Here is a 26,467-nt window from a genome sequence, read left to right as displayed (position 1 = left end):
TAAAAGCAACAGCCTGTTGCATATTCATACACCTCACACATGATGCATAAATTCCATTCAAACACAGGATTCTGTCTGGGCAGTGTCAGCTTCTTCCTCTCAATCCTGACAGCGCCTTCAAGGCAGGAAGAAGTTCATTTCTTCTGATAAAGGAGCAATAAATTCTCTTTCTCTGAAAGATTCAGGTGTCCTGTGGCTGCCATCTCACTGCCAGTCCTTTCTTTAAGAAAAGTATCCTACACAGCACAGTTTCTATTTTAACATTTTGTTATAACCTAAAACTATATTTAACACACTACTTAAGAGAATTAACACAGCATCACTTTCTAACACAACACATACAATATTCATTTGAATATTTGCGAAAAGCCAATCATAAAACACATGCATTTTTCCCACTCCTGTTTCACACGCATAGAAAATAAAACCAGACACAATTTCAAGAAGTCACCCCGGCCCTTTCTCTTCCTGTCAGCAGAATGACTTCACTCAAAGTGATTTCGGGTTTCATGTGGTTAAACCGAGACTCTGCCACCCCTTCCCAACCCTGGGCAGCCCTGGATCACCTCAGGGCCAGGCCAGGCTGTGCCCTCTGCCCTCTCTGGAGGCTGCTCCAGGCTCTCACCCCTGCATGGGGAAATGAAGCTCAGCAGGGATTAAGGAGTTAATGAGGGCTGGGGTTTGTGTGCAGGCTGGTGAAGCAGTGTTGATATTTGGATGCCCCACATGCTGATGAACTCTCAGACCTTTGGAGGCCTTATTGGTGAGGATGGAGCCTTTAGAGACATCCACGACAGCCTGGGATAATTCCTGACAGTGGGACCCTGATGCTGGGCTGGTCACGGTGAAAACAGAGCGAGCAGGGACAGGAGCAGCCCCGCTCTGGGCAGTGCAGGCAGCAGAGTGCCCTGCATCCCACATCCTGCCCTGCATCCCACCCTGCACCCCACATCCTGCATCCCACCCTGGTCCAGATTGCACATTCCATGATGCATCCTACATCCCATCCTGTCCTACATCCCATCCTGATCCCACATCCTGCATCCCATCCTGCATCCTACATCCCACCCTTGTCCTACACTTCAGCCTGAACTCTCCTCTGTGTCCTGCATCCCATCTTGCATCCCACATCCTGCATCCCACCTTGTCCTACATCCCACATCCTGCTCTGCACCCTGCATGTCACCTATATCCTACATCCCACCCTGTCCCACATCCCCGACAGGCAGCCCCAGCCGTGCCAGCCTTGCCAGGCAATGCCGTGTCCGTGCCAGTGCCCGAGCACTGACCCTGTGCTGGCACAGATAACAAGGGCTGGACACCGACGCTGGGCACGGATCCTGATCCGGCTCTGCTGCCCAAAACCCCACGATGGCAGCCGGAGCTCAGCACCGGAGCTGTCCCGGAGCAGCCCGGGGATGGCAGCCCGGGTCCCGGGGAATGATTGCCCGGCGTGCCCGGGGATGGCAGCCCGGGTGCTCCGGGGGATGGCAGCACAGCATGCTCGAGGATTGCTGCCCGGGTGCTCCGGGTATGGCAGCCCAGTATGCCGAGAGATTGGTGCCCGGTGTGCCCAGGGATTGCTGCCAGGGCGCTCAGGGATTGCTGCCCGGGTGCCCGGGGATTGCAGCCCGGTGTACCGGAGGATGGCAGCCCAGGTGCCCGGGGATTGCAGCCCGGTGTGCCCGGGGATTGCAGCCCAGGAGCCCGGGGATTGCTGCCCAGGAGCCCGGGGATTGCAGCCCGGTGTGCCCGGGGATTGCAGCTCGGTGTGCCCGGGGATTGCAGCCCAGGTGCCCGGGGATGGCTGCCCGGTGTGCCCGGGGATTGCTGCCCGGTGTGCCCGGGGATTGCAGCCCGGTGTACCCGGGGATTGCAGCTCGGTGTGCCCGGGGATGGCAGCCCAGGTGCCCGGGGATGGCTGCCCGGTGTGCCCGGGGATTGCAGCCCGGTGTGCCCGGGGATGGCAGCCCAGGTGCCCGGGGATGGCAGCTCGGTGTGCCCGGGGATTGCTGCTCGGTGTGCCCGGGGATTGCAGCCCGGTGTACCCGGGGATTGCAGCCCAGGTGCCCGGGGATGGCTGCCCGGTGTGCCCGGGGATGGCAGCCCGGTGTGCCCGGGGATTGCAGCCCGGTGTGCCCGGGGATTGCTGCCCGGTGTACCCGGGGATTGCAGCCCAGGTGCCCGGGGATGGCTGCCCGGTGTGCCCGGGGATTGCAGCCCGGTGTGCCGGGCACGGCAGCCCGGCTGGGAAGTTTCTCTCGAGCAGGAAGCTGAGGCGTTTCCTCCTGCAGCGTGGCCGCGCTCGCCGGGCGGGTTTTGCAATCCGCGGCTTTCAGTTCCCGGCCGGGGAGGCGCCTCCGGCCCCGCGCTGCTCCGCTCCGAGCTCCGGCATCGCCGGGCTCTGCTGCCGGGCTCTACCCGGCTCCTGGGGCTCCTGGCAGCTCTAGGGGCTCGTCCATGCCCAGCCTCGGCCCCGCATCCTGCATCCCACCCTGCATCCCACCCTGCATCTGCCGCGATTCCCGGAGGGGCTCGGTGGGATAAACCTCCCCGGACATGCAGAGCACCCCCAACTACCTGTGGAGCACCGAGGACCTCCTGGGCCAGGGGGCCACGGCCTCTGTCTACAAAGCTCGCAACAAGGTGAGGGGGGCAGCTGGGGGGGGCAGGAACCCCAAAGTGCAGAGCCCCGGTGCCCCCATCCCCATCCGAGCCCCTGTGCCCCCATCCGAGCCCGGTGCCCCCATCCCTGCCCGAGCCTCTGTGCCCCCATCCTTGCCCGGTGCCCCCATCCCTGCCCGGTGCCCCCATCCGAGCCCCGGTGCCCCCATCCCCATCCGAGCCCCGGTGCCCCCATCCCTGCCCGGTGCCCCCATCCCTGCCCGGTGCCCTGATCCCTGCCCGACCCCTGCCCGCCCTCCCGGGATATCCTTCCACCTCTGGAGCACCTCAGGCGCTGTTTGCGTTTTATTTTATTTGATCTCCCTGTACAAAAGCAGGGATAAACCCATACGACGAGAAGACCCTGTGGAACTTCCTTAAAGCACATACTCACCCACCGGCTTCGCTGACACATAAGCTGCTGGTTTGGGTTTTTCGGTTGGGGCGACCTTGGAGCAAAACAGAACCTCCAGAAATTCAGACCGTACCTCTAGACTGAGAGGCGCTGCTTTGCGTTTTATTTTCATTTTCCACGGGGCTCCTTGCCCTGCTCTGTGTGTGGATTTTGGGGGCGGATTTTGGGGCGCTCCTTTTGGCGCAGGGGGAAGAAGGAGCTGCTGCTGCTGCTGCTTCCCGGGGAATGCCCAGAGGTTTTGAAAACCCCATCCTTGGCCATTTGCATACTTCATGCAAACACTTGCCGGGCTTGGAGCGGGCTCTCCTCCTCCTCCTCCTCCTCCTCCTCCTCCTCCTCCTCCTCAGCAGCCTTTGAAGTTTATTGAGCAAACTGCGGGAGCGGGCTGGGAACATCCCCGTGCCTCGGGGAGCTACAGATGGGAACTTTTTGTGGGGCCGGATAAACAGAGCGAGACTCACTCAGCACGTGGGTGCCGGGACAGGAAGGGCAGGGAGGTGAATAACAGCGGTTTGTTTGTGCAGCCGAGCGGTGCGCAGGCATCATTTCATCATTTCATCATTTCATCGTTTACATCCCCAGTGGGAGCCGGGACAAAGCTCCTGGAGCTGCTTTGCACGTGGATGGCATCACCCGGTGTTTTCATTCCCTCTTTTTGCTCTTTTTTCCCCAGAAATCGGGGGAGCTGGTGGCTGTGAAGGTGTTTAACAGTGCCAGCTACCTGCGGCCCCAGGAGGTGCAGATGCGGGAGTTCGAGATGCTGCGGAAGCTGAACCACAAAAACATCGTCAAATTATTCGCCGTGGAGGAGACGGTGAGTGGGAAATCCTGGGGCTCCCCAGCCAAGGGAGGGGACCTGGGGCTGGCTGAGCCCTGCCCGTGTCCCCCCGCAGGGCAGCAGCAAGCAGAAGGTGCTGGTGATGGAATATTGCTCCAGCGGCAGCCTGCTGAACGTGCTGGAAGACCCGGCCAATGCCTTTGGCCTGGCTGAGTCCGAGTTCCTCATCGTGCTGCAGTGTGTGGGTGAGTGTGGGGCTCCGGGAGCACCGCAGGGACTGAGACCCTGCAGCCCTGGGCAATGGAGCGAGGGGTGAGGAACTGCACCCCTAACAGGGTGGGGTTGAGCTCAGTGTTGAGGGATTCTCCTTGCTCTGGGAAGCTGCTGTGACAGCAGCTGTGCCCTGCCATCCTCATCCTCTCCATTCCCCCCAAGTCACACTGAACCCCTGTCACAGACATCTCTTATGAAAAATCTTTTCCTTAGGATTTTTCCTCCTGAGAAGCTGAGAGGCCTCAGGAACAAAATGTAAACAATGGTTATCTGCTGCTGTGGGATGCAACAGGTGCATCTGTGATTGGTCTCATGTGGTTGTTTCTAATTAGTGGCCAATCACAGTCAGCTGGCTTGGACACAGAGCCCGAGCCACAAACCTTTGTTATCATTCTTTCTTTTCTATTCTTAGCCAGCCTTCTGATGCAACCTTTTCTTCTATTCTTTTAGTATAGTTTTAGTGTAATATATATCACAAAATAATAAATCAGCCTTCTGGAACATGGAGTCAGATCCTCATCTCTTCCCTCATCCAAGAACCCCTGTGAACACCAGCACAATTCCCATCTAAGTGCAGCCACCTCTCACAGTTTAGTTGATAATTGCTGCCCCGAGATGTGCAGGATGTCTCTGTTTTGGCCCGTGTGTCTGAAGAACGAGTCAGAGCTCTTCAGTTTTCAGTCTTGAGGCTGTTTATTAATTCTTATCTATAAAATTTTCTTTCTGCCCAGCCAAGATCTGCTCAGCAGGGCAGCCACAGGCACTCTGACCACTCCCAAGGCAGTGTTGTCTTTTTATACTACAAACTCCATATAACATATTTACACTTAATTCCCAATACCTATCACCTATGTTAGACAGTGCACTTCTACTCTAAACCAACCCCAAAGTGCCAACATCACTGCAGAAAATGGAGAACAAGAAGAAGAAGAAGAAAGGCTGGACACGCCCAAGTTCCTCCATCTTGTCCCCAAAACCCCCATTCTAAAAATCCCAAAATCTACATTTTCACCCTGTGATAATTTTATTATTATACTATTCAAATTTCTGTGGTTTTCAGGTCCTCATACAAAGCTGGTAATTTGCTCCACGGGTCATAATCAAATCCACAGGTGCTCTGGGATTATTGTGGAGAAACTGGACATGTTAGGAGGGTTTGTAAAAAGCTCAGTCTCAATGAGGCAATAGCCAGGGAACAAGAAGCCTTAGAGAAGATTCTTAGAGGTGACAATTAGGGGTGTCAAGGGCTTTACACTTTAAGGGACCCAATGCAACATCTAGAGGAGCCCTTGGTTAACTTTGAGGTGGGACCCCTACGTGAAGAATTTGAATTTTTGGTTGATAGAGGAGGAGATAAGTCCTGTCTCAACAAAGTACCAGAAGGCATGGTATGGTAATTGGTGGAAAATTTTGTGAGATATTAGGTATTTTGTGAGGTATTAGGTATTTTGTGAGGTATTGTGCATGCCAGGGTCTCCGAGCCCCCCAGTGGGGTCCCTCCAACAACCACCATGGCATTTACCCCCTCTCCAGCCCTTTTCTCATTTTAAACTCAAACTGGCCCCTCTGCAGCCCCATGGCCCAACCCCACAGATGAATTTCTGCCTCTCCCTTGTGCCAGTGGCAGGGATGAACCACCTCCGAGAGAACGGCGTGGTGCACAGGGACATCAAACCCGGCAACATCATGAGGCTGGTGGGGGACGACGGGCAGAGCATCTACAAACTGACGGACTTCGGGGCCGCCCGGGAGCTGGAGGATGATGAGAAGTTTGTGTCTGTCTACGGCACAGAGGAGTACCTGGTGAGCAGGGCAGGTGCCAGGCCCTGGGGGTCCTGGGGGAGGCTGGGCCCTGTCCCTCTGTCCTGCACTGAGTCACTTGCAGAGCTGATCTGTGGTTTTGGAAGGGGAGGGCTCGGTGCTTTGTGGGAGGGTTGCAGGTGATGGTTTTTGGGAGGATCCAGAGCTGTGTTCCGGGTGATCATTTTTGAGAGGACCCATAGCTCTGTTACAGGTGGTGACTTTTGGGCAGGACTCAGAGCTCTGTTAGAGGTGATGGTTTTTTGGGGAGGACTCAGAGCTGTGTTCCGTGTGATGGTTTTTGGGAAGACCCAAAGCTCTGTTAAAGGTGATGGGGTTTTTTTTTAAAGACCCAGAGGTCTGTTACATGTGCTGGTTTTTGGGCAGGACCTTGAGCTCTGTTAGAGGTGATTTTTTTGGGGGGGAAGGACCCAGAGCTGTGTCCCAGGTGATGGTTTTGGGGAGGAGCCAGAGCTCTGTTAGAAGTTCTTGGGAGGATCCAGAGCTGTGTCCCAGGTGTTATTTTTTTGCAGAGGACCCAGAGCTCTGTTAGAGATTATTTTTTTGGGGGGAGGACCCAGAGCTGTGTTTCAGGTGATGATTTTTGGGAAGACCCAGAGCTCTGTTAGAGGTGATGGGTTTTTTTGGGAAGACCTAGAACTGTGTTCCAGGTAATGTTTTTTGGGCTCAACCCAGAGCTGTGTCAGAAGTTTTTGGGAGCACCCAGAGCTCTGTTATAGGTAAGGGTTTTTGGGGAAGACCCAAAGCTCTGTTAGAAGTGATGGGTTTTTGGGGAAGAGTCAGAGCTCTGTTCCAGGTGATGATTTTTGGGAAAACTCAGAGCTCTGTTAAAGGGGATGGGGGTTTTTTTGGGAAGACTCAGAGCTCTGTTAGGGGTGATGTTTTTTTGGGGGGAGGACCCAGAGCTCTCTTAGAAGCTTTTGGGAGGACCCAGAGCTCTGTTACAGGAGATGTCTTTTGGGAGGACCCAGAGTTCTGTTAGAAGTTTTTGGGAGAACTTAGAGCTCTGTTACAGGTGATGTTTTTTTGGGGAGGACCCATAGCTGTGTTAGAGATTTTTGGGAGGACCCAGAGATCTGTTGAAGGTGACGATTTTTGGGTGGACCAGAGCTGTATTGGAGGTTGAGGTTTTTGGGAGGGCCCAAAGCTGTTTTAGAGGTTTTTGGGAAGACCCAGAGCTCTGTTCCTGTTGATGTTTTTCAGTCAGGACCCAGAGCTGTGTTCCAGATGATGGTTTTTTGGGAGGACCCAGAGCTGTGTTAGAGGTTTTTGGGAGGACCCAGATCTGTTTTCCGGCAGATATTTTTCATTCAGGACCCAGAGCAGTTTTCCAGGTGCTGTTTTTCATTCAGGCCCGTGTCTCTGTGCCCCCCAGCACCCTGACGTGTACGAGCGGGCCGTGCTGCGCAAGCCGCAGCAGAAGGCCTTCGGTGTCACCGTGGACCTCTGGAGCATTGGTGTCACCTTCTACCACGCTGCCACCGGCTGCCTGCCCTTCGTGCCCTTCGGGGGACCCCGCAGGAACAAGGAGATCATGTGGGTACCGTGCCCAGGTGTGCTGGGAGCTGGGGCTGGGCTGGGGGGGCTCACTCTGCTTTAACCACACCTCGCCTCAAAGCCAAGGGGCCTGTGGGGAGCGTGGGCAAGAATCCATGTCCCATTTGCCACGTTTTCCCTCCAAATGGGATGCTTGGGTGGGTCGCTGGCATCCCTGCCCCTAGCAGGGCATTGGAACCAGGTGGTCTTTAAGGTCCCTTCCTGTCACAGCCATATTTTCTGAAAAATCCTTTCACTACGATTTTTCTCCTGAGAAGCCTCAGAAAAGAAATGTAAACAGTAATTATCTGATGGCTGTGGAATATGGTCTGGAGATAGTTTACCAACCAAAGGTTCATCTTTGATTGGTGTCATGTGGATTGTTTCTAATTAATGGCCAATCACAGTCCAGCTGTGTCGGACACTCTAGTCACAAGATTTTATTATGCATTCTGATGTCTCCTTTCTCTTTCTTTAGTATAGTTTTAGTATATAGTTTTCTTTCAGTAGATTATATTTTCTTTTTTGTATATATTTTTATATTATATTATATTACATTATACTACATTATATTATATTATATTATATTACATTATATTACATTACATTACATTACATTATATTATATTACATTATATTATATTATATTATATTATATTATATTATACTATACTTTTATATTATTATATATTATATCTTATATATTTTATCTATTTTTTATATTTTATATATTATATTTTCTTTTTAGTATATAATATATATCATAAAATAATAAATCAGCCTTCTGAAACATGGAGTCAAGATTCTCATCTCTTCCCTCATCTTGGGGACCCTCAAACACCACCACCAGATAATTCTGGGATTCTGTAAAATGCATTCCCATGATTTCTTGGCTAAGGGGAGGCAGGGTTAATATAAGATTCTGACTGTTCCTTGCAGTATTTTCCCTCTGGGCACTTTTTTCCCTCAGCGAATCGTGTTTTTCCCAGCACATCCACGCTCTGCCCTTTCCCTCCACCTGAGGGACTCAGTGCCCAAACAGAGCTCGCTTGGCTCGAGTCAGCGGCCAACAATCCCCTTCCCTCAGGTACAGAATCACCACAGAGAAGCCTCCTGGGGCCATCGCAGGGATCCAGAGGCAGGAGAACGGGAGCATCGAGTGGAGCTACGAGCTGCCCATCACCTGCCGCCTCTCCACGTGAGTGTCCCCAGCCAGCACAGGAGGGGTTAACAGGGCACTTAAACTTCTCATCCTCAGCTGTCACAGCTTTCAGAGCAGATCTCTGCTTTCCAAGGGTGCAAACAGTGTTTGTGACTCGGGGTTACACCAGCCCTTCAAACTTCTGTTCTTCCCTATGGCATTCATATTTTCTGGAAAAATCCCTTTGCCCAGGATTTTTCTCCTGGGAAGCTGAGAAGCCTCAGAGAAAAAGGAAAACAATGATTATCTGATTTGCTTCTCCTGTGTTTTGCTCATGTAGAATGTGTGTGGAGATTGTTTATCGACAGGTGATTGTTTCATTGGTTTCATGTGAATTATTTTGACTCTTTGGCCAATTAGGGCCAAGCTGTGTCAGTAGTCTGGAAAGAGTCACGAGTTTTCTTTATTATCTTTTCATTATTTCATTATTATCTTTTCATTATTTTATTATTAGCTTTTTAGCCTTCTGTGTGTATCCTTTCTGTATTTTTTAGTACAGTTTAGTTTAGCATTCTATAATATAGTATAGTATTATAAAATAATCAATTAGCCTTCTGAGGACAGACTCATCAGTCATTCGTCATTCATGGAGTCAGATCCATCATTCCTTCCTTCTTCTGGGGCCAACCCAAATACAAACCTTCCCTTGCTGCTGCAGGGGGCTGAAGGACCAGCTGGTCCCCATCCTGGCCAACATCCTGGAGGTGGATCAGGAGAAATGCTGGGGGTTCGACCAGTTTTTTGCAGGAACCAACGACATTTTGCACAGGATGGTGGTGGACGTGTTCTCCCTGCAGCAGGCGTCCTCCCACCGCATCTACATCCACTCCTACAACACGTAAGGCTGGGATGGAGATTCATTTGGGATTTGGGATTTGGGAATGGAGCTGTGAGTTCCCCACACCTCAACGGGGGAACCTGGGGGCACCCCCATGCCCTTTGCACTGCTCCCAAGCCAGGTTAAAACACAGCAGGCTCAAATCAGCCTTTGCTGGGAGTGCACTAGCAGAGCTCTGGGCAAACTGAGAGGTCCAGGGGGCTCTGCTGACCTTATCTGATATTTTGCTAAGAGAAAATACCAACATCTTGGTGTTTTGAGGGCAGCAGGCTGCTAAAGGGATGGAAATCTGCGTGCTCACCTCATTGCTTATCCCCATCCTTTCCCTTCTTTCTCCATTTCAGTACCACCAAGTTTTTAGACGCCGTCTTCAAACAGACAAACATAGCCCCTCACCATCAAGAATACTTTTTTGAAGGACACCTGTACGAGCTGGATCCCAACCTACAAGCTCATCATTTCTGCAAAACCACAGAGAGCAGCCCCCTGACTTTGCTGAGCACCTCGGAGCAGCCCGAGGACGTGGTGGGGGTCCGGTACCGAGACCGTGAGTGTGGCTGATGGAAGAGGGATTTGTTCCAGTTATTACCCTGAGAGATTTCCCATTTCCTGCATGATCCCAGCTCCTTTGACCTGGATCCCAGTTCCCACTGGGGTTCCCAGTTCCCCAGACTGGTCTCTTTTCCCACTGCCAGGTTGTGCCAGTCCCCATTCTCTGCAGTGACCCCAGTGCCAGCAGCAGGAGTACTGGTTCCCAGTGCCAGTTCCCAATCCTGATGCCAGTTCCCAGTGCCGATTCCCAATCCTGATGCCACTTCCCAGTGCCAGTTCCCAATCCTGATGCCAGTTCCCAGTGCCAATTCCCAATCCTGATGCCACTTCCCAGTGCCAGTTCCCAATCCTGATGTCAGTTCCCAGTGCCGATTCCCACTCCTGATGCCAGTTCCCAGTGCCAATTCCCAATCCTGATGCCACTTCCCAGTGCCAATTCCCAATCCTGATGCCAATTCCCACTCCTGATGCCAATTCCCAGTCCTGTTTCTGGTCCCTGCAGCAGGATTAGTGAATTTCAGGGTCAGTTTTCTCCTGCCATGCACTGCTGCTCCATGTCCACACACCACCCTGAGCTTTGGGAATTCCTGCCTTCATCCATGCTCCCAAAATATCTTGGAGGGCTTCACTGAGCCTCCAGCACTGAGGCTGAAATCCTGAGTGTCCCCAGGGTTTATCTGGTGGGTGGGAGCTGCCCACAGCCCCCAGCTGGTGACAAACACCCCGACCCTGCCTTGTCTTTGCAGCGGCGCTGGAGTTCCCCAAGTTCGTGCCCAGGGTGGACGTGGTGGCCGACTGCAGTGCAGCCAAGGTGGGTGTGTGTGCCAGGGCAGTGTGCTGGCGGCGCCCTGTGCCCGGCACAGGCCCTGGCAGTGCCCTTTGCCTTGCAGAGTGCCGTGGGTGCTGCTCACCAGACCCTGCGCGTGGGGCAGGCGCTGCGGAGGGGCCGGGAGCTGCTGGCCAGGGGCCTGCACTGGGTGATGTGAGTGCCAGAGCCACGGCTGGGCAGGGCACAGGGGGCACACAGCCTGCCAGGGCTCGGGGTTTGCTGGGGTAAGGGGTTCCAGCATCTTCCTGCCAGTGCAGAGCAGTGGGGATGCTGGGGTGGATCCTGGGGGCTTGGAGGGAGCAGGGCAGGAGGGGCACCATGGGGCTGGCGTTGGGAGGATGCTCCCGTCCTCTTTTGTTCCTTTTGGCTGACTTTTTTCAGTTTAGGAGAAGCTGAGGAAAAAAAACCAGAATTATTCTTTCTTTCCTTTCTTTCCTCTTTCCTTTCCTTTCTTTCCTCTTTCTTTTCTTTCCCCTTTCCTTTCTTTCCCCTTTCTTTCCCCTTTTCCTTTCCTTTCCTTTCCTTTCCTTTCCTTTCCTTTCCTTTCCTTTCCTTTCCTTTCCTTTCCTTTCCTTTCCTTTCCTTTCCTTTCCATTCTCATCACTGTGTGCATCTATTGGAAGTGTTCCTCCCCATGGCAGGGATTTGGAATTTAAGCTTTAATGTCCCTTCCAACCCAAACCATTCCATGATGAACTTCACTGCCCTACCCACCCCTTTTGGGGCAGAACAGAGAGTGAGAGACCCTAAAAGCAGCAGCCACACCCAATTTTAGGTTCACCCAGCCCCCAGTGCCTCAGAGCAGCCTGAGAGAAGCCATGAGCTCCATCCCCACCCCAGGATGGGTCTGTGATTCCAGGATGCACGTGTTGGAGGGGCTGTTTTCTCTCTTGGCAGTGGGAACCTGAGGACAGAGTGCTGCAGGATTTTGGAGCAGAGGAGGGGAGCTCACTCCGTGCTCACCTGCCTGCAGCTCACCATGGGGAAGACACACGAGCTGTAAGTGAGCTGGGCTGGGCTGTGCTGGGGGGATATGGGGCTGGCTTGGTTTGGAAAGCCAGGAGTCTGCTAAGGAAGGCAGGAGCCTCCCCTGAAATGGAGAATGTAAACCCTCCCCTCCCTCTGAATTGCTGTAAATTTTAAATTAAGGAGCTCTCAGGCAAAAAATATGGGAGTAGGAAATAACAGTTCCTTAATGTGACGGGTTCACAGGGGTCCGAGGATGAGGGAAGAGACGAGGATCTGACTCCATGTTTCAGAAGGCTTGATTTATTATTTTATTATATATATTATATTAAAATTATCTAAAAGAATAGAAGAAAGGATTTCATCAGAAGACTAGCTAAGAATAGAAAAAGAATGATAACAAAGGCTTGTGGCTCAGACTCTCTGTCTGAGCCAGCTGACTGTGATTGGCCATTAATTAAAAACAACCACATGAGACCAATCCCAGATGCACCTGTTGCATCCCACAGCAGCAGATAACCATTGTTTACATTTTGTTCCTGAGGTCTCTCAGCTTCTCAGGAGGAAAATTCCTAAGGAAAGGATTTTTCACAAAAGGTATCTGTGACACTTTAATAGGGAAGAAAAATAAATGGACAAAATAAACAATGCAGTACACTGGAACAACAGGGCCAGAGTCAGAACCCAACGGGACACCCTGTGGGTCAGGCTGTTGGCAGCAGTCCCATTGGAATTGTGGCTCAGCCCTCCTGCAGTGTCAGGGCTGGTTCTGCTGGAGCAGGGATCCTGGAGAAAGGTGCAGTCTCTGCCTCTGAAGATGCAGTGGAAGAAGAGGCAGCTGCTGTTCCTCTGGGCAATCCAGTGGAGAAGCTGTGCTGGTGTTCCAGAATCTCCAGATTATATCCGGGTAGGAATGCTTGGCTCCTCCCTCTGGGCTCACATCTCCCAATGGGATGCTGTAGTTCTTATCAGCCATGCAGGGACATTCAATAGCTGTTATCAGCAGATGTCTCCTCCCGAGGGAGGAGTGATTGTGGTCACTTAGAGAGAGATAAGGCAAACTGCCCACTTGACAAAAGACAACTGTCATACGGATGGTAATGGAAAACATCTTTCCTTGCAATCTGGAACAGGGGCTCTCAAAGGTCCTGGATAATCAGGAGTAAGTAAAATGCCAGGAATAAGCTGATATTGTGGAGGTAGAAGGCTTTTTCACTGTCTGGGAAATGAGCCACTCTGGCTGTTTCTCCCTCTTTGTTTCAGTTTTTAATGATTTCACAGGAGGCAGAGTTAGTCCTGACTGGCTCCTGCACTGGGGTTTTCTGAATGTTGCAGCCCTCGAGCAGGAAGGAGCCAGGGAAAGGAAAACTGAGAAAATTGGGATAAAACAAAGAACAGGATGGCACCAGCCCCAGGGAAAGGAAAAGTGAGAAAATTTGGATAAATAAAGAGCAGGATGGCACCAGCTCCAGGGAAAGGAAAACTGAGAAAATTGGGATAAATAAAGAGCAGGATGGCACCAACTCCAGGACCCCATGGAGGTCTGGCCCTATCACCAACCCTGCAGAGCAGGGCTGCATTCCCAGGGATCCAGCATCCCACCAACCATGGGGAGAGATCCCATTTCCTTCCAAGAGTTTCCACTGAATTTTTATGGAGAAACCCTGGGCTGCCCTGAACCTTCCTCTTCCCCACACCCCCCTTCCCACCCAGCTGCCCTGGGCCCAGCTGAACCCATTTTATCTCAAACAACCCACGGATATTTTACTTTTCTGCTGCTTTTTTGTTGTAGTGGAAAATTCTTTGCCTCTGGGTTGCTGTTCTTTCATTCCATTTAGCAAAGTCTCTTAATTTCCATTTCATCTGGAAAAAAAATAAAATAAATAGGGACACGTGGTTCCCATTGAGTGCAGCCCTCAGGGCTGGAGTGCCAGGAGCAGCAGAGCTGCAGCTGGGTGCTCTGGCTCTTCCAGCCCTTCCAGCTCTGCAGCAGGAACGTTTCTGCTGACTTAGCCCCTGTGCCACGCTCAGCCTGGCACACAGACGCCCTCCCAGCTGGCCTGCAGCCAGTGGGTGTAAAACCAACAATTTTGGAACAAATTGGACTCAACAGGGCGAGTTTTTACCAGATCAGCACTTTGCATCTCGTGGCTTCTTGGGTTGCTGTTGATAATTGTTGCCCTGAGATGTGCAGGATGTCTCTGTTTAACTGAAGAACAAGTCTGGACTCTTCACTTTTCGGTCTTGAGGTTGTTTATTAATTCTTATCTATAAAATTTTCTTTCTGCCCAGCCAAGATCTGCTCAGCAGGGCAGCCACAGGCACTCTGTGTTGTCCTTTTATACTCCAAACTACATATAACATTTTTACACTTAATTCCCAATACCTATCACCTATGTTAGACAGTGAGCTTCTACTCTAAACCAATCCCAAGGTGCCAACATCACTGCAGAAAATGGACACCAAGAAGAAGAAGGAGAATGGCTAAACATGCCCGAGTTCCTCCATCTTGTCCCCATAACCCCCATACCAAAAATCCACATTTTTACTTTTTATACTACAAACTATGTATTACATATTTACACTTAATTCCCAATACCTATCACCCATGTTAGACAGTGAGCTTCTACTGTAAATATAACACATTTATAATTACTTTCCAATACCCATCAGCTATGTTAGACAGTGAGCTTCTATTCTAAATATACCATATTTACACCTAATTCCCAGTACCTATCACCTGTGTTAGACAGTGCGCTTCTACTCTAAACCAATCCCAAAGTGCCAACATCACAGCAGAAAATTGAGAATGAGAAGAAGAAGGAGAAAGGCTGGATGTGCCCAGGTTCCTCCATCTTGTCCCCATAACCTCCATACCAAAAATCCTAAAATCTACATTTTCACCCTGTGATTATTTTGTTATTACACCATTCAAACCTGTGTGACTTTCAGGTCCTCATACAAAGCTGGCAACTTGCTCCAGGGGTCACAATCAAATCCCCAGGTGCTCTGGGCTGTGTGCCAGGGTCTCTGAGCCCCCTGACGGGATCCTGAGCAGCTCTGGACACCCGGAGGGATGCACTGAGTTCCGACAGTGAAATCTGGGTTGCTGCCCCAGGAAATCCCTTTGCAGCCCTCCAGGACCCCAGCACGGGGTGGATTCCTGTGCCAATTATTTAACAACAATAATTCTCCTTCAGGAATCTCCGTTTTCTGCCTCCCCCAGGTACGAGGCCGTTCCTGCAGGCAGCAGGGCCCCAGCTGGGCTGGACGTGGTGAACACAAGGCTGCGGAGGGTGAGCAGCGTCCCCAGCCCCAGCAGCCCCCAGGGCTCTCAGAGCAGCTGGTCCCAACCTGTGTCCCCCCTCTGCAGGTGGATGAGGAGCTCTCCCAGTGCTCCCACAGCATCTTTGACTTCCAGGGAGCCCTGGATGGGATTCTGGCCGAGCTGGTGAAGGACAGGCAGCAAGTGCTCGAGGACAAGAGGTGTGTGGGGCGATCCCTGGTGCCACCTGGCTGTCCCCACCAGGCTGGATTTACAAGTGGAGGGGGTTTTTAGGCTGGAAGTTTGGTTTGGATGCTCAGAATTTCTGCAGGAGCTGAGGGCAGGGTCTGCCCTGTCCCTGTGTTCTCCCTGCCTTTTCCCTGCCCTATCACAGTTTGGTTTTTTTTTTTTCTTTCCCCAGTTTTTTTTCTTTCCCCAGTTCTTTTTCTTTCCCCTGTTTTTTTCCCTTCTTTTTCCCATCTTTCCCCATCCTTCTCCCATTCCCATTCCCAGCTTGTCCCACCAGGGCTTTCCCTGCTGCCAGCCCTCACCCAGAGGCAGGTTTCACTCTGAGGACAGGAACCATGTCCTGCAGTCCCCTCATGACACCCAGGCAATGAAATCTGCCTCGGTTTCTGTGGGAATTCTCTCTTGGAAATGGGATTTTTCCTGGATGTGGAGCCCTGTAAGAGCTTGAATGAGGGATGTGGGACTCCAGGGGCTCTCTAAAATGCAGTTTATTCCATCCAAGATGTCACAGCAGTCCAGGGTTGTGGGTGACAGAGCTGTGCTACAGCTGTCAGCTCCAGCTGCAGACAGGCCTGGAGACCCCTTGGTTTTGGTTACAATGCATTATAGACTTTTGTTTTGGTTACAGTGCATTATAAACTTTTCTTTGCTGAGCATCTCAATACAATAGAACAAATCTATACCTTAACTATTATCCATAGCCTACCATAACTACTATAATTACCATATTCATGTCACTGTTCTCCAATCACTAAAAGTCAGTACATTGCAGTTTAAGCTAGAAGTTTTTTCCCAGTTTTCTTGCTGTAGAAAATTCTGAGACCTTTTTTCTATTTGCAACATTTGCTGACTTGTTTGCCTGTGCTCTCCTTCTGCTTGGTAAAAACATCTTGTTTGAGGTGGGTTTATCCTTTGCTCTAAGCCATAAAAATCCCTTCTAACTAACACACCCTTTGCCTCCTTTCCCTTTCCTTTCCTTTCCTTTCCTTTCCTTTCCTTTCCTTTCCTTTCCTTTCCTTTCCTTTCCTTTCCTTTCCTTTCCTTTCCCCTTTCCTCTTTCCTTTCCTTTTTCCTTTCCTTTTTCCTTTTTCTTTTCCTTTTTCCTTTTTCCTTTTTCCTTTTTCCTTTTTCCTTTTTCCTTTCCTTTTTCCTTTCCTTTTCCTTTCCTCTTCCCTTCCCTTCCCTTCCCTTCCCTTCCCTTCCCTTCCCTTCCCTTCCCTTCCCTTCCCTTCCCTTCCCTTCCCTTTCCCTTTCCCTTTCCCTTTCCCTTTCCCTTCCCTTCCCTTCCCTTCCCTTCCCTTCCCTTCCCTTCCCTTCCCTTCCCTTCCCTTCCCTTCCTTTTCCCCTCCCTCCTCCCTTGTTATCCAGTAAGATTGGCTCATTAATTCTTTCCTTCTATATCAAAACTTGCTTCCATCTCTATTCTTTCATCAAACTCAACATTTAAAAATCTTTCTGCTAAGCACACACATATCTGTGAGACTTTCTTGTCCAACTTTCCTCCTTGCCAGCAGAGCCCCACAGGATGGAGCAGTTCCCCTGCCAGGGGTGCCACACACACACACAGGGGTGATGTCCCTGCTCACAGACAGGCAGCAGCTTCACATCCCACCCCAAAGGGATAATCTGACTCCAAAATGCTGATTTCACTCCAAAATGCCGATTTCAGCCCAAATGCTGATTTCAGCCCCCCTCCCTGCCCCGTTGCAGCATCCAGCAGATGGAATGCTGCCTGGAGAAGATGCAGATGATCCACAAGCAGTTCAAGAAGGCCAGGACGTGTCTGAGTGAGTGCTGGGGCTGGGGACGCCGGGCAGGAATGTCCCCGCTCTGTCCCTGTGCAGGGAAAATGGGACATTGCAGGGAAAATGGGGGATTTGGGTTTGCTGGGATCAGCAGGGACCCCGTGGAACCTTGCAGAGCTTTCCTATTTCTGTGTCCAGGAAATGTGGCAGCAGCCCCCAGCTGGGCAATAATTATCATTGACTCTATGATGCAAAAGGTGTGAAAAGCCACTTAATTATTATAAATTTACAGTTCTTATAGAAACAGTGGTGGACTTTAAACCTGATTGGTCTCAAAGTGAAAACCTCTCACCTATTGGTGAATTACCAATATAGAAACCATGGTGGACTTAAGAACTGATTGGTGTCAAAGTGAAAACCTCTCACACTATTGGTGAATTATCAATATAGAAACCATGGTGGACTTAAGAACTGATTGGTGTCAAAGTGAAAACCTCTCACACTATTGGTGAATTATCAGTAGCACACTCTGGAGGACAATGTCTATAAACAATGGTGACAGAAAGAGAAATAATAATTGTTTGGATCCTCTCCTCTGAGATTCCCAGGCTCAGCCTGCGAGAAATTATCTCTATTCTTTTTTTAAATTAACTGAAAATACCCACCAGGAAAATCCCCTTCAGGCAGCTCTGTGCCGTGTGAAATTGCCCATTTTTGGGGCTGCCAGCAGCAAATGTGTGGTGACCTTGTTTTTCCTCCCCAGGGCTGAGCTACAACGAGGAGCAAATCCACAAGCTGGATAAGTGAGTGCCACCCTGTCCCCTCCCCAGGACTGCCCCTTGCTGGCTCTGGGTGGGTCCCAAAGGGTTAAAAATTGTCCTTTTTGCTGTCAGAGAGCCCTGGAGGAGGTTCCTGTGTGGTTCCTCCTTGCAGGAGCTCTCACAGGGAGGGTTTCAAGCCCTCTGAGATGGAGCAGCTCTGCAGAGCTGGGGACAGGGGGCTGTTTTGGGGTCACATCCCTGTGCTGGTTGAGGGGACAAACCCATCCCGGGCTGGGCTCACACAGGACTTGTTTTGTGTGAGCAAATGACCAAAAAAAGGCAATTTTTTGCACTGAGATGGTGATTTGGGAAGTGTGCCTGCTTCCCCATCTGCTGAAGTGCCTGATGGGTTTGGTACTTTTAAGAATTCTCCTTTCAGTTTCCACCCAAACCTGGGGAATTCAGCACAGGCAAGAAACAAAATTCCCATTTCAGCGTGCAGCAGGGAGGGTGAAATTCCACAGACTCCTCTGTCTCAATGCTCAGTCTGACCTTGAGCATTTGCCTTGAAATCCAAGGCAGAGATTTCTGAGTGCCCTTGGAGGAGGAACAGGGGAGAGAATCCCCCAAAACCTCCCTCTCCAGGGGTATTTTGTCTTCTCTGTAATTCATTTCTGAACATCCAGGGCTGCCAAGTGCTCTGTGCTTTATCAAGTGTGGAGATGGAAATGGGGATTTGGGGGAAATTCTCTTTGTATTTTGTATTTTTGTATCAAATGCTTTTTCATCCCCCCTAAACCTCCAAAACCAAAATGCTTTTTGTATTTTTCTATCACATGCTTTTTGCATCCCCCCCCAAAAACCCCCCAGAAACCTCCAAAATCACGTGCTTTTTGTATCCCCCAAAACACCCTAAACCTCCAAACCAAAATTCTCTTTGTATTTTGTATTTTTGTATCAAATGCTTTTTGAATCCCCCAAAACACCCAAAAATCTCCAAACCCGAAATGCTCTTTGTGTTTTGTATTTTTGCATAAAATGCTTTGTTGCATCCCCCAAAATCCCCTAAACCTCCAAAAGCAAAATGCTCTTTGTATTTTGTATTTTTGTATCCCCCAAAACCTCCCTCTCCATCACAGCCAGGGTTTGTCTGCTCTAATTCATTTCTGAGCATCCAGGGCTTCCAAGTGCTGTCTGCTATGGATGGAGTGTGGAGATGGAAATGAGGATTTTGGGAAATGCTCTTTGTATTTTGTATTTTTGTATCAAATGCTTTTTGTATCCCCCAAAACCTCCAAAACCAAAATGCTCTTTGTATTTTGTATTTTTGTATCCCCCAAACCTCCCTCTCCATCACAGCCAGGGTTTGTTTTCCCTGTAACTCCTTTCTTTCTCTGTTCAGGAGGCAGCTTTAGGCCTCCTGTGATGTTCCTTTTCACACATTAATGAAATAATGCTGTTTTCTCTCTTATTCCTGGGTTTAGGCTGAATTTGGGGAACCTGGCCAGGAGGGTTCTGTCCATTTTCCAGAATGACTGTGTGCAGCAGTACCAGGAGGCCCTGGCCCTGCACAGCAGCAGGATGAGGTACCTTCTCTAGTTCTTTTCCTTTTCCCTGTTTTTCTTTCTTTTCCCCAGTTCTTTTTCTTTTCCCTGTTTTTTTTTTCTTCTCCCAGTTCTTTTTCTTTTCCCTCTTTTTTTTTTTCTTTTCCCCAGTTCTTTTTCTTTCCCCAGTTTTCCCTCTGTTTTTTCCCCAGTCTTTTCCCATCCTTCTCCAGTTCTTTGTCTTTTCCCAGTTCTTTGTCTTTTCCCATTTTCTTTTCCCCAGTTCTTTTCCTTTTCCCTGTTTTTTCCCCTGTTTTTTCCCCAGTCTTTCCCCATCCTTCTCCCATTCCCATTCCCAGCTTGTCCCACCAGGGCTGTCCCTGCTGCCTGCCCTCACCCAGAGGCAGGTTTCACTCTGAGGACCAGAACAGTCCCCTCATCACACCCAGGCGATGAAATCTGCCTCATTTTCTCTGGGAATTCTCTCTTGGATTGGGATTCCCCAATTCCTGCATGTGGAGCCCCACAGAATCCACGCGGTGCAGGACACTAAAGCACTAAAAAAGCACTAAAAAAGCTCTAAAAAGGGTTTTACCTCTGCTCCCAGGGAGGAAGAATCCTTCCCCACGTTTTCCTGGGGTATTTTTGTACCTGTTTTCCTCTCCTTATGGGGAAAGCACCGTAAGTCACAGCTGGATATTTTTAATTTCTCCTTCCTTCAGTTTTAATTGTGCTGTTTTGTTTCCTGCCTGGGTTTGTGGGGTGGTGGTTGTTTTTCTGGGGACTTGAGGTGGATCATTCACCTGAAATATTCTTTCCTTTGTTTTTTTAAAGCCAAAACAAACATTCTTATTTTTTTTATGCAATTCCTGGTGTGCCTGCTGGGTGTGTGGAGCCTTTTTTGGGTAGGAACAAGAGGCCCAGCCTGTGCTGGGTGAACTGACAGGTCTGAGCTGCCTCATTTCCAATCAACTTTCCCTGATTAATTAGCTCTTAGTGCTGTTTGGATAACCTGGCCTAATGGTGGCTGCTGCAGCTGCAATTACAGCAAGCCCTGACTCATTTGCTTCCCTTCAGGATTTTGAATGCAGGCAGCTCTGCAGAAAGCAGCGTGCAATTAAAACACACCCAAAAAAATTTAAAATAAAATAAAATAAAATAAAATAAAATAAAATGAAAAATAAAATTTAAAGTATAAAATATAAAATAAAATATAAAATATAATAAAAACAAAACAAAATAAAATATAATATTAAATAGAAAATATAATAAAATAAAAAATAAAATATAAAATAAGGTAGAATATAAAATAAAAATAAAAATAAATAAGATATTAAATTAAAATATAAAAATAAAAAAAAAATAATATAAAATATTAAATGAAGTATAAAATATAACAAAGTATAAATAAAATAAAATAAAGTAAAATATAAAGTATAAAGTATAAAATATGAAATATAAAATAAAAAATAAATAAAATTTAAATAAAATAAAATAATAATAAAATAAAATAAAATAAAATAAATTATGCCAAGCATTGCCTGGGAGTTTTGACATAATTTTCTCCTCTTTCCAGAAAAGTTTGTGAGATCAAGAAGCACCTGAAGAGGCTCAGCAACCACATCAGTGCCTGCGGTGTGGAGATGATGGAGTGCCAGGACTGCCTGCAGGGCGTGGGTGTCCCGGGCTGCAGCTCCTCCTGCTCCTCCCCAGCAGCACCCGGGCACACCAGGGGAGCCTGCAGGGTTCCTGAACCCCTTGGTGCAGATTTTTGTGGGTGATCCAAGCTGGAGGTGCTGTGTGAGCAGGGAAACCTTTGGCAAAGGTGCTGGTGCCAAGGATTGCCTGGCACGGGGAGCGTGTGCCCAATAAATGGCAATTACAGCAGGAGGAAAACGCTGCTCCACCTCCAGCTGCCACAGCAGAGCTGCTGAGCTGGGGCACAGCCCCCTGGCAGTGTGCTGGGGCTTGGGTTCATTTATTTAATTGTCCTGGAGCTGTGCTGGGTGTGACTCTGTGGGTGCTGCTGTTTGGCTCTGGGTCAGCCCCACAGACAGCCCCTGGTGTGGCACTGCCAGCACTGTCCACCTCCATCTGCACCCCCATCTCCATTTCCATCTCCATCTCATCTCCATTTTTATCTCCATCTCCGTTTCCATCTCCATGTCCGTCTCCATCTCCATTTTAATTTCCATCTCCATCTGCATCTCCATTTCCATCTCCACCTCCACCTCCATCTCCATCTCCATCTCCATTTCCATTTCCATTTCCATTTCCATCTCCATTTTTATCTCCATCTCCATCTCATCTCCATTTCCATTTCCATCTCCGTTTCCATCTCCATCTCTATCTCTATCTCCATCTCCATCATCATCTCCATCTCCATTTCCATTTCCATCTCTGTCTCCATCTCCATCTCATCTCCATCTCCATCTCCATCTCCATCTCCATCTCCATCTCCATCTCCATCTCCATCCATCTCCATCTATCTCCATCTATTTCCATCTATGTCCATCTATTTCCATCCACCTCCATTTCCATCTCCACTTCCATTTCCATCTCCACAGGCTCTGGACAGGCTTCTCCAGGTGGAGCAATGGAATTTGGCCCCTCCTGTGCCTGCCCCTGTCCCCCTGAGCCAGGCCTGCCAGGAGATGGCTCTGAGGTGAGTCCTGGGTTTGGAAAACACCTTTGTGTGACTCAGGGATGGGGAAACGGAGAGTTAAAAGCTTTTATTGCATTTTCAGTCTCGTGAGAAGGGTGAGACAGTGCAGGTGTTACAATTCAAACCAGCACAATCAGAAGCTATTTCCTGATTACACAACACCATAAGCATTTCTTAGCTTGTTAACTTTTTGTCACAGCATGCTGTAAAAGCCTTAAAACCAATCATCTAAAACTGCCCCTTGTGGGTCCCACTATAATACATCTTTCATAATTCTATTTCTCCAAAGTATTTCGTTTTATTTGTAAGGCCATTTCTGAAACTTTTTTCTAGTTCTATTTCTCTCTCAACAACATCTATCTTATTCCATAACATTGCTAAATCAATATTTCTTATCTCAGAGTTTGCATACTGTGTGGGCTTTCTGTCACACCCTAAGAACTCTCTACAAATCCATTTCCCACAATTGGGATCAGGGGTCTGGGGACATCCCAGCTCCTCAGGGGGGGACAGAACCTCCTGCTGCTCATCTTGGGAATGGGGTGAGGGTTCTGTGTCTGATCCTGCTGGGTGTGATCCCTGCTCAGTGTCCTGTGGGGCATCCCAGCCCTTCAGCAGGAGCTGCTCCCATGGGAAGCAGGGGATGAGCAGTGCAGGAATGAGGGGCTGGATCTGCCCCTGCAGAAATTAGGGCTGGATTTGCCCCTAAAGGAGGCAGGAATTAGGGCTGGATCTGCTGCTGCAGGAATGTGGGGCTGGATGTGCCCCTAAAGGATGCAGGAATTAAAGCTGGATTTGCCCCTAAAGGATGCAGGAATTGGGACTGGATTTACCCCTGCAGGATGCAGGAATTAGGGCTGGCTGTGTCCCTGAAGGAATTAGAGTTGGATTTGCCCCTAAAGGATGCAGAAATTAGGGCTGGAATGAGGCTGGCTGTGTCCCTGCAGGAGTTAGGGCTGGCTCTGTCCCTGCAGGATGCAGGAATTAGGGCTGGCTGTGTCCCTGCCGGAATTAGAGTTGGATTTGCCCCTGCAGGATGCAGGAATTAGGGCTGGATTTGCCCCTGCAGGATGCAGGAATTGGGGCTGGCTGTGTCCCCTGCAGGAGTTAGGGTTGGATTTGCCCCTGCAGGATGCAGGAATTAGGGTTGGATTTGCCCCTGCAGGATGCAGGAATTAGGGCTGGATTTGCCCCTGCAGGATGCAGGAATTGGGGCTGGCTGTGTCCCCTGCAGGAGTTAGGGTTGGATTTGCCCCTAAAGGCTGTGTCCCTGCAGGATGCAGGAGCTGCTGCAGCAGATGAGGTCGGTCGCCTGCGATCTGCAGCTCAACAACAGCATCATCGAGAGGTGAGTGAGTGTGAGAGTGAGTGAGTGAGTGAGTGAGTGTGAGAGTGAGTGAGTGAGTGAGTGAGTGAGTGTGAGAGTGAGTGTGAGAGTGAGTGAGTGAGTGAGTGAGTGCACACTGGGCTGCTGCTCCCAGCAGCATCCCTGTTCCTCACCCTGCTCCTTACAGGGTCCCTGCTTCTCACCCTGTTCCCAGCAGGATCCCTTCTCCTCATCCTGCTCCTCATCCTCATCCTGATCCTCACCCTGCTCCCAGCAGCATCCCAGCTCCTCACCCTGCTCCTCACAGGATCCCTGTTCCTCACCCTGCTCCTCATGAGATCCTTGCTCCTCACCCTGCTCCCAGCAGCATCCCAGCTCCTCACTCTGCTCCTCACAGGATCCCAGCTCCTCACCCTGCTCCTCACCCTGCTCCTCATGAGATCCCTGCTCCCAGCAGCATCCCAGCTCTTCATCCTGCTCTTCCCCTGCTCCTCATCCTGCTCCTCACCCTGCTCCCAGCAGGATCCCTGCTCCTCACCCTGCTCCCAACGGGATCCCAGCTCCTCATCCTGCTCCTCACTCTGCTCCTCACAGGATCCCTCCTCCTCACCCTGCTCCCAGCAGCATCCCTGCTCCTCATCCTGCTCCACATCCTCATCCTGCTCCTCACCCTGCTCCCAATGGGATCCCAACTCCTCACCCTGCTCCTCATCCTCACCCTGCTCCTCACAGGATCCCTGCTCCTCACCCTGCTCCTCTCATCCTCACCCTGCTCCTCCCCAGCTCCTCTCCCTGCTCCCAGGAGGATCTTTGCTCCTCACCCTGCTCCTCACAGGATCCCTGCTCCTCACCCTGCTCCCCCCACCCAGGCTGTGCTGGATGCTCTGGGTGGGCTCCCTGCCTCCCACCAGGCACAGCCACACTCACTCTCCATGGGGTTTTTACCTGCCCCCTGTTTGCATCATGGGCTGGCAGCAGCAGAATTTCTCTTTCTTGGCCTTTTAGCCAAGAATTTCTCCATCATTTCATCCCCCTCTTTCCAGCTTTTTCCCTTTTCCCCAGCACTCACTGCTGCTCACTGCCATGGGGAACTAAATACAGATTTTTCTGCATGAAAACCTCTGCGAAACCCACAGTCTGTGATTATTTTTTATAAGACAAAACTCCAGGAATTGGGAATCCAGCCTCTTTTAAAAGACATCCATCCGTTTTAAAAGACAAAATCCCAGGAATTGGGAATCCAGTCTCTTTTAAAAGACATCCATCCGTTTTAAAAGACAAAATCCCAGGAATTGGGAATCCAGTCTTGTTTTAAAAGACATCCAGCAGTTTTTAAAAGACAAAACCCAAGGATTTGGGAATCCAGCCCTGTTTTAAAAGACATCCATCAGTTTTAAAAGACAAACCCCAGGAATTGGGAATCCAGTCCTGTTTTAAAAGACATCCGGGAATTTTAAAAGACAATACCCAAGGAATTGGGAATCCAGTCTCTTTTAAAAGACATCCATCCGTTTTAAAAGACAAAACCCAAGAAATTGGGAATCCAGCCCTGTTTTTAGGACCACCTCTGACCCAAACCCTTCTGTGCCTGCAGGTTGGGTGGGGCTGCTCCTGCCCCCAGCGTTTGAGGGACTCGGTGAAGGTGCAGCTGCTGAGCCGAACCTTCCCAGCAGAGGGAATTCACAGCCCCTGGAGCCACAGAGCTGCTGGATCCCCGTGCCCTGGGAGCTCTCCGTGTCCTACCTCTGTGCCCCAGCACTTTGCACCTTCTCCCCCACCAGCCCCGAGTGCCCTGAGCGAGTTTGGCCAGAAAATCCAGCGGGGTTTTATATTTTTCTTGGGTTTTTTTTAAAAAAAAAAATGCTTGAAGGACTTGGTGTTTTCATGGTTTCTCTGCATCACTGTGTCAGATGAAGAGAAGAAGAGCTTTAATCTTTCATCCTCTTATTTATTCAGGATTTACTCCCACTTTAAACGTGCTGGAGTGGTGCTGGTGGCTGTGGGAAGGCATTGCCGACCTTTCCCTGCTGCAGAGGAAGAGGATGGAGTGGGAACACATCCCTGTCACCTCGCCGTCCCTGGGGAATGGCACAGGGAGGGCCCTGCTGGCCCAGCCCTTTGTTGGGGACAATGGTTCTGCTCCTTTCCCAACTGTTCTGTGACCTGAGGGCTGATGAGGAGCCAAAATTCCCTGGTGATGAGCCAGGGCAGGTGTGGGGCAGCCATAGGGATTGCCAGGAGCAGGAGCCGGAGATGTTTGTGGGAAGGCTCAGCCACCCCCCTGCCTGTCCCCAGGGTGATTTAGGGGCTGTGCCCACATCCACAGCCCAGGGAGCAGCAGGGTCACAAATCCCACCCTGCTGTCCCCACATCCACATCTCCATCCCAGGAGCAGCAGGGTGACAGGGTGACAGATCCCACCCTGCTGGGCCCATCCCACATCTCCATCCCAGGGAGCAGCATCCAAAGCTGGGCAGGGCGACAAATCCTACCCTGCTGTGCTCATCTCACATCCCCAGCTCATCTCCCCATCCCACATCCCTATCCTACCTCCCTATCCCAGGCAGGAGCAGGACAGGGTGACAAATCCCACCCTGCTGGACCCATCCCAGATCCCCATCCCATGGAGCAGCATCCAAAGTTGGGCAAGGTGACAGATCCCACCCTGCTGGGCTCATCCCACCTCCCCATCCCACACCTCCATCCCAGGGAGCAGCAGGGCAGGGTGACAGATCCCACCCTGCTGGGCTTATCCCACCCATCCTGGCACGTCCCAGGGAGCAGCAGGGTGACAAATCCCACCCTTTTGGGTTTATCCACATCTCCATCTCAGGGAGCAGCAGGACAGGGTGATGGATCCCACCCTGCTGTCCCCACATGCCACCTCCCCATCCCAGGAGCAGCAGGGTGACAGATCCCACCCATCCTGGCACATCCCACATCCCCATCCAACCTCCCCATCCCAGGGAGCTGCAGGGCAGGGTGACAGATCTCACCCTTCTGGACCCATCCCACATCCCCATCCCAGGGAGCAGCAG

General features: G+C 50.4%; 1 protein-coding gene across 1 annotated transcript; it reads left to right on the top strand.

Moving 5' to 3' along the window:
* Positions 1 to 2,559: 2,559 nt before the first annotated feature.
* On the top strand, positions 2,560 to 25,057 carry IKBKE (inhibitor of nuclear factor kappa B kinase subunit epsilon). Its single transcript, XM_054290821.1, has 20 exons — positions 2,560 to 2,646; positions 3,753 to 3,893; positions 3,973 to 4,102; positions 5,752 to 5,933; positions 7,327 to 7,487; positions 8,575 to 8,685; positions 9,347 to 9,526; positions 9,871 to 10,073; positions 10,825 to 10,889; positions 10,969 to 11,060; positions 11,805 to 11,906; positions 15,100 to 15,169; positions 15,247 to 15,359; positions 17,098 to 17,174; positions 17,896 to 17,935; positions 19,378 to 19,479; positions 21,014 to 21,110; positions 22,005 to 22,102; positions 23,379 to 23,450; positions 25,024 to 25,057. The coding sequence occupies exons 1-20, from the start codon at positions 2,560 to 2,562 to the stop codon at positions 25,055 to 25,057; spliced, it is 2,157 nt and encodes a 718-aa protein (XP_054146796.1).
* The last annotated feature ends 1,410 nt before the right edge of the window (positions 25,058 to 26,467 follow it).

Source organism: Melozone crissalis, unplaced genomic scaffold, assembly GCF_028551555.1.
Source record: "Melozone crissalis strain CALT ecotype California unplaced genomic scaffold, PUWL_Pcris_2 ptg000086l_1, whole genome shotgun sequence".
NCBI classification, from domain to species: Eukaryota; Metazoa; Chordata; class Aves; order Passeriformes; family Passerellidae; genus Melozone; species Melozone crissalis.
The sequence above is the reverse complement of the archived record's forward strand: the minus strand, read 5'-3'. Positions and strand labels throughout refer to the sequence as shown.